Raw genomic sequence first — 8,732 nt, forward strand, 5'->3', positions numbered from 1 at the left:
ACTAAAACGAAAGTTTTCTGGCAGCGAAGGGATGAAGAGAAATACAGGGAAATAATCCTAAATGAGTTGCTTCAAAAGGATCTTCCAACACTGGACATTGATGAAACAAATAGAGACAGTCTTCAAATTATGTTCAACGTTTCGGAAAGATATTCTAATCAACATCACTACAAAATTCATCCAACAAAAACAAAAATTGTCACATGTGGAAAGGTTACAATTGCTGATCGGACTCTATACGATACTCTGGTTACAGTATCAAAAGAAGCAACTCATTTAGGTATAACTAGAAGCTGGAAAAGGGAAGGAGAAATAAATATGGCAAATAGAATAAAGCTCGCAAGACGAACTTTGTACGCATTAATGGGGTCTTGGGTGCATGGAACAAATAGCTGAGATCCAGTAACATCTTATAAAATCTACAACACATATGTTCTACCAAGACTCCTTTATCGTTTGGAAGCCATTCTTCTAAATAAGACTAATATATCACAGCTGGAATCTTTTCATAGAAAGAATTTAAGACATTTTCAATCTCTTCCTCAACGTACGGCTATAGCTGCAATATATCTTTTAATTGGTAGATTGCCAATAGAAGCTGAACTGTCTTTTCTCCATAACTTACTTTCCTCAAATGTTCAAAGAGTTAATGCTATCATCATCAGACAAATGTCGGTCAACTATGATAACCCGAACAGTTTTTTCTAGAAAAACAATTCGAGAAACCCTATTAAAGTATGGAATGCCTCCGATTCATCTTCTTCAAGAAACTCTTCCCTCAAAATTGAAATGGAAATCTCTTATAACGAAGCATCTGAACACATACTGGCAAAATACATTCACGGACGATGCCGAATCTGAATCATCTCTAAAATGTATGGAAACTAAATATCTTCTTATTGGCATAAATAATTCAGTATGGACTATATTTGACAAGACAAAAGCCGAAGTTCGGAGAGCTATTATTAAAGCTAGGATAGTTTCAGTAGCTTTTATACTGAATTCTGATCGAGCAAAATTTAATCAAGCACCTTTTTCATTCTGCCAATTATGTAATCTTTCTGAGGAAAATATTTCTTATTTTCTCCTGGAGTGTCCACTCTTATCATATACTAGAATTACATACTTTGAACTCAACATACAACAGCTGAAATTTGGCACAGTGTCTTTCAATCCAAATCAAGTATTACCAGGCATTTCTCACAAACACTAAGAGACGGCAAGATAATGAACACGATAGACACCAAAACTAGGGAGATGTGCTATAAACTGTATATTAAACGCTTAAAGTTGCTTGAGGCAATGGATGGTTGACGGTCTGAAACAAACAGTTTTTATTCCGTATAAGTTGTGTTTTAACGTTTTTAAATGACACTCATATTTTATGTGTAAATAGAAGAGTTTTACTGTATGTTCTAACAGTTGGATATTAACTTTTAAAATATATACACCATATATTTTAATATGTATATAGTACTTTTACTTGGAGATAATCATTGGAATTTCTTATAAAGGAAGCTTATATGGAGAGAAGAAGTTGCTTATCTTTGCCGTACAGTTACCTATTTTGCTAACATTCAATGTCATGTGGTCTCAGGTGGAGAATTATCTCATTAACTATCATACTACAAATTTGTATGTTTTCGAAAACTGTTAAGAAACTGTTTAGTCTAATCTTTTTTTTTTTATCTTGATGGGTTTTCCCTAGATTGATTTAATGATAAGTAGTATGCTGTGTTTCGTAACTGTATCTAATCGGTGTATATGCACAACTCGAATAAAATAACATCATCCTATGAACACAATAAAGTTTAAAACATCGCAAAAAAAACTAATAATTGTTGTAACTCGTATTTCATTTCAATTTATTTCCTTACTGTACAGTTGAACTAGTTTTAAAAACTTATGATAAGTATCCTTCTATATATTTAAGAAACTATAAGCCAATGAAAATTTATGTAGGGACAAGAATTGTAAATTTCCAGCAGGAAGTTTTTCTTTGTTTTAATTTTCCTGTAACTGCACTGTTAAATCATAGAGGTACTGTGGTGGGCATGGACTATTTTGTCACATTAAAGCTTACTGTCATAACATAAATAAAAAATGGATGATTCAGTGTAACTTCAAGTGTCAACCACAACTCAAATATAACAATTAACAATGATTAATACGAATATAACGTTGTATATCTCCAGTGGTAAATCTTTTGTTTTAAATGTTTAATAAAAACACATACAGTCTACATCCAAACTAATCATCAGTAAAGGTATCATACGTGTTTGCCTTTCAATTGGTACACTGTTTATTATGTGTGTATAAAGTTAAGATAACCAGCCACTGCAGTTTACTTACTAGTATAATGCCAGGAAAATCAGCCACATCTGTTGGATTAGCATCATAACGCATTCTTAGGCTGGTATCCTCTCGACAATCCACAATGTTAAGGGGAACAAAGTGTGAAAAGTCCAATCTTAATTGACTAGGATTGTCAATTGTAATGCGGTCGACCGTTGGTTCTATTCGGACTCCGGAAGTTCTGTGATTCTTGCTGGTTCCTTCAGCTGTGCGGTGGTTCTTTCTAGGCCCTCCAGCGTCCTATGTCAATAAAACCTGAACCTCATGAAAAGCCAAAAGTACTGAAATTAATGTTAAAAACCAAGAAATAACGAAATCAAACAACAATATTTATATCGACTCTTTTATTTAGTAAAACCATGGTTTATCCAACCCTTGAATTACTTCGTCCGTTTTTGTCGAGTTTTGCACACTTTTGACATTCCTTGAATTTACAGCAACACAAATGCATTTCAGTTATAAAAAACAGAGTCTGTTTTATTGATTAAATCCTTAGATGAGTTAAGTTTAATGTAGATATTTAGTTGTTTATATTATCCAAAAAAGGTTCTAAATATTGAAGCTTGTAGTCATCTTTCCATCTTAAAGTTTATCTTTCAATTCCACAGTCTTTATAATTTTATCTCTCTTATTCACATCCCTCAGTTTTGATTATAAGTGCTGATTTACATTGCCGCCATATTGAGAACATGTTTTTATTATATTTGTGGTGTTGTTTTTTTTTGCAATGTAAATCTCTTTTGATTTGTTTACATTTTATCTACCCGGAAACTTTAGTTCATTGAAAACCTCTTAATTATTATATATACGTAATAGGATTATTCATGTTACTTTAAGTTAACGTCCGTTAATACAAGTGTTTTACAATTGTATTTAGTAGCTTCCTCGTCCTCGAAATTTAAGATCAACTACAACTGACAAGGCATGCAGTGCTGTGAAGACACTAACAATTGATTGTACTCCATGTAAAACATTTGATATAGCTCGATGAAAACACGGTCTAATTAAATGCAACAGTAGTATACCGCTGTTCAAAATTCATAAATCGATAGAGAAAAAAACAAATCCGGGTTACAAACTAAAACTGAGAGAAAACGTATCAAATATAAGAAAACTATGACACAACAGAGACAAAACACCGAAACGTAACACACAGAAAAACGAACTGTCATGTAACAATGGCCATTTTCCTGACTTGGTACAGGGCATTTTATAAAAAGGTTAGGTTAATTCACGATGAAAAATATCGAACAGGGCTGTCACACCTCGAATACACTGCTCTTATAAAATTATGTTAGTTTATGATTTCAACTTTGATAATTTCTTTTTTTAGATTCATCATGGACACGAATCATAGTAACCAGGAAAATGACGACAAAAAGCGAATGAATATAATAAGAAAATTTACATACTGGAAGAAATATGGGGTTAAACGTTTTCCTTATCGTGGAAAGCGCAAATACACTCCATTGGTTTACCAGGCTGATGATGGAGGAATCGTTATCTCAAATGACGTTTTCGGATTGACAATCAGACAGTTTGAACGAATGTATAAAGATTGTTTAGATAGAAGAAAAACACACGAAAGCTGGATAATGAATCTTAGATATCCCGACAAAGCTTCAAATGAATATCTGGAATACTTAGATAAGTGTACAGACTGTAATAAAGGTAATTACTTTTTTTTTTTATTTCTGTCACAAAATAGAGAATTGGATTTGTGTCTAAAATTTTGATGTAGAACAAATATAAAACTAATCTTGAAAGATGAAAAAAAAACATGTGATAATTTAGAACCATAAGTCAGAGACAAACAGAGTCAGGACCTTATAATTCAGACGTTGTCTTCTGTCTTTGTATAACATCATATTTTTTTTGTTTATTTGGTTGTGTCTCTATACAAGCAATCGATTGTTTCGCGCAAATTTATTATGGCAATGCCATTAAACACTTGCTTATTGTAATTTAGGTTCTGTTTATATGGTGAGTCAAACTGCAACCAGCAGCTTCAAAACATCAACCTCAATCAATCGCTGGTGGATAATTGTCTCATTTATAATCATACAACATCTTTTTTTGAAATTGACAACACCATAAACTGTTTCTCCTTTCTCGTTTTTTGTATTGATTGGACTGTTGTTTTCCTTGTGTGAATGGTTTACACTAATATGTGCTGGGACCCTTTACAGCTTACTGTTCGATGTGAACCAAGCCTCCGTGATGCTGACCGTTTTTTGACCTATATTCATGATAAGGGTTTACTTTTACAAATTGTGACTGAATGAGTTGTCTCATCGGCACTTATGCCACTTCTTCGTATTTACATGTACAAAGACATCACTTAACAGAAAACGACTGAAAAACCCGAAAATTTAGAAAACAATAAAATTTACTATAAACTACCGAATGATATTTCGTCATCTTAAGTAAAAGGACTATGATACTACAGAAGGCGACATATCCAACAATACTGTTTTGTGCAATTGGTGGTAAGACTTGTTTTGTCATTATGTAACGGATCTCGGGGCTATACCTATGTATTACGAACGTCATTATACGATTTAGATATGAAGAAGTATATTTACATATCTTTTTTTATTTTATAGAGCATTTGTCTTGGACTGAAAATGATTCTATAGAAAACCACTTGGTTAACCACCTTATAAGAACAATAGGTACTGAAATAGACATACGTAAAAGACAAAGACTGTTTATCTTAAATGATGAAATATTCAATGCACATGAAAAAATTATAACAAAAATATCAAGTGGGAGTTTAGCAGAAGGATTGGATTTACCAGGAAGTGACGAAGATATAATGTTCGTCGATGAAGTGGTAAACGTAACACAGATTGAAAGGAATATCAAACATCCGGTACAACGTACTGAAGTATTTATGGAGACAGATACTGATCATCCTGGATTTACTAGACTCAGATTGGTAGCAGTAGGAAAACGAGCAGATTATTTTGTATCTAATGAATGTATTGTCAATACACAAACAGGTCAATATTTATCAACGACAAACTTTGTAAATTATTTAAAGCAAAAAAACCAGGAGTATAATTTATCTACACACGGTCCCTGCTTATCAAATACAAATCAAACTGTAGATATTGCATTCTGCCTAAGAAGTAAATATTTGCCATACCATGCTATGCCATGGAAATTGCGTTATCGACGGCAATGGCCCCCTAATGCAATAATTGACAGGATAATAAATTACGGTTGTTTATTAGTACCTATAGGACCCAGGATTATGGAAAATTGTAATTTATTATGGAGAATATCTTTCTCAGTGACAGAAAAACAACTTGTACATTCGTTTAATTTTACTCAAGTCTTGTGTTATGGTCTTCTTAAATTAACATTAAAGCGTATCGTAAACACAAACGACGATGTTAAAGATTTGTTGTGTTCTTACTTTTTGAAGACCGCTTTATTTTGGGTCTCAGAGGAAGTTGATATTGACACATTTCAATTACCTAAATTGTTTATTTGTTTTGATCTCTGCCTGAATAAGCTGATAGCATGGGTAAACAACTGTTACTGTCCAAACTATTTCATACCTGAACACAACATGTTCTTGGGAAAGATCAATAAATATAACAATAACTCACTACTCAGTGTACTGAGTAGTATAAAGTATAGTGGTATCAGTGGATTGATGCAGAATTTATTTCATTCTTATCCTTGTAAAAAAAGTTGTAATCCACCATATAGTGAAACCAGCGAACAATCAATAATAATGTTAGACTTCCTGATTTACAGAATATCTGATTGGTTGATGAATAGTCACAAAATGATGTCAAATCTTACAAAAACATATAAATTACTAAAATATATTGAATCTATACAAAATTCTGAATCGTCTTCATTTGCTATCGGTGTTTGTAAGTTTCATTATGCTACCATCAGTCAACAAGCTGCACAACTATTACCGACACTAAAACAAATTAATACAAATTATAACATACACACAAGTTATCATAGACATTTACATGACGGTTTACAGAGGGATGCTGTGACAGGTTGGTTGTTATACGCGTCGTTTTATTATGTAACAGAACAGTACAATGTAACACTCAGACTTACAGAATACATTCTATCAATGAATTTACTCGATATGGTGCTTTTAAAAAAAAATTATTACGGTGAAGCAGATTTAAATAATTACAGATATCGTGTACATTCATCAATGTCATTGAATGCAAAGATGAAAACAGCTGTTGTAGATCAAGTAATGTACGTACGGCACTCATCATTAATACCAAAAGAACTAGAGCTGGAGGTAGAAGACAATTTCTTTAGAATACCAATTATTATAATGTCTCACTGTCTTAGATTTCTATGCTATCATCATATTGGTGATACTTTCAACAGACAACAGGCGTTGCGTCATTTACGTTCACAACATGTTCGGTACACTGCCTTAGTATCTAGTACATTTACACTAGTTGGAGTATGTTGTGAGATAGCCGGTCACAATGACGCAGCTTTTCATTGTTATGAACACGCTTTGAAATGTGATAAGTGTATATGTAGTTCAGCAGAAAAAAGGAAGTCAAGACTTTTAAACATCTAAATCAAAATTGTATCGCTGCAATGCAAATGTATTCTCAAACAATACTATGATCTTTAAGGCCACAATTAATATGCTTATGTTATCGAACTTGACTATGTAAGGGGTGTTAGTCTTTTTTTAATTCACATTATATCTAGATACAAATAATGTATTGATACAATGTCGAAGAAACCTGATACATCTGTGTATGTACGTATGTATGCTGAAAATAAATGATATATAAATAATGTAATCTCTTAAAAAAAATGAAGGCGAAACAATATGCTAAACGGTTTATAGTCGGTACAATAATGTATTTGATTCGGGACTTTCCTTTTCTAATTTTCCTCGGAGTTCAGTATTTTAGTGATTTTACTTTTTGTTTCAATGTAGAGGAATTTTGATATGTACATATCAGGCTGGAAATAAATCATAAACTAATGTACTCTCTGCAAAACGACATGAAGGCGAAAGAATTTGATGAATGGTTTATATTTACTTATTATGTTTGTTTAACATACCATACAACATATATATATATAAATGACGAGATATATTTGGATACACCCGCAAAGTGGAGTTGGATAAATATAAGTTGCATTAACTTGTTTCCCAACCCACTATTCATAAATATATGTTTTAACTTATCAACGGAAATGAAACAGTGATAATAATCGAAAGTAGTACTCGCTAAGCATGTGACAATTTCCATGTCCGTTTCTAGACGTTACAAAACACTTTACATCATTCAAGTTTTTTTTTTATATTAATAAGTTGCAAATATGATACAAATGTTATTTAAACATAATGATATATGCCGATTTATCCGTACTTAGGATGATTTGATACAAATGTTATTTAAACATAATGATGCCGATTTATCCGTATTTAGGATGATTTGATACAAATGTTATTTAAACATAATGATGCCGATTTATCCGTATTTAGGATGATTTGATACAAATGTTATTTAAACATAATGATACATGCCGATTTATCCGTATTTAAGATGATTTGATACAAATGTAATTTAAACATAATGATACATGCCGATTTATCCGTATTTAAGATGATTTGATACAAATGTTATTTAAACATAATGATACATGCCGATTTATCCGTATTTAGGATTATTTGATACAAATGTTACTTAAACATAATGATATATGCCGATTTATCCGTATTTAAGATGATTTGCTTATATCATTTGATAGATGAAGGTATGCTTCAATTTCCGTTAATGTAAGTATGTAACACTGTTCAACAGTATGTTTTCATCTCTTTAATTTATCAAAAGCACTAAAAGATATCATCTGACAAAAGAGCTTAACAATTTGTAAACCCGGATAGTTTGTTTCACTCTTTTGTTTCAGCTTCTTTAAATGATTGCTCGTACTTATTCATGCGATATTGACTTTGTAATAAACAAATGTTCATCCATAATTCAAGGACTTTTTTTTGTCTTTGATTTGTTTTCAATTTTTATTTTCGGGGCCTTTTATAACTAACACCCCATTTAGACTTGTACGAAATTTAATCGACCTTTATTTGAATCGATCTCAAAAAGATTGGTTCGCGTTTAAATTTCATAATCTTATTTAATACAGTGCGTTAACATCAATGAAAATATAACAGAAATTGATGAGACTGTCATCAAATTGAGAGGGTTAGCGTTATAAAACCAGGTTTAATCCACCATTTTCTTCATTTGAAAATGCCTGTACCAAGTCAGGAATATGACAGTTCTTGTTCATTCGCTTTTTATGCGTTTTGTTATTTGATTTTGTCATGTGATTATGGACTTTCTGAATTG

At 32.0% G+C, this 8,732-nt stretch overlaps 1 protein-coding gene across 1 annotated transcript; it reads left to right on the forward strand.

Annotated features, from left to right (window-relative positions):
* Positions 1-3,692: 3,692 nt before the first annotated feature.
* LOC139498692 (uncharacterized) lies at positions 3,693-7,164 on the forward strand. Its single transcript, XM_071287213.1, has 2 exons — positions 3,693-4,026; positions 4,962-7,164. Exons 1-2 carry the CDS (start codon positions 3,696-3,698, stop codon positions 6,938-6,940), a joined length of 2,310 nt encoding a protein of 769 aa, XP_071143314.1. The 5' UTR covers positions 3,693-3,695; the 3' UTR covers positions 6,941-7,164.
* Positions 7,165-8,732: the final 1,568 nt, after the last annotated feature.

This window comes from Mytilus edulis, chromosome 12 (assembly GCF_963676685.1).
Source record: "Mytilus edulis chromosome 12, xbMytEdul2.2, whole genome shotgun sequence".
Lineage (NCBI taxonomy): Eukaryota > Metazoa > Mollusca > Bivalvia > Mytilida > Mytilidae > Mytilus > Mytilus edulis.

Bases quoted from the DNA above. Each gene is read 5' to 3' on its own strand.
- LOC139498692 (XM_071287213.1), top strand. From the start codon at position 3,696: ATGGACACGAATCATAGTAACCAGGAAAATGACGACAAAAAGCGAATG. The intron at 4,027-4,961 runs GTAATTACTTTT...TTTATTTTATAG, and splicing joins GTGTACAGACTGTAATAAAG to AGCATTTGTCTTGGACTGAA.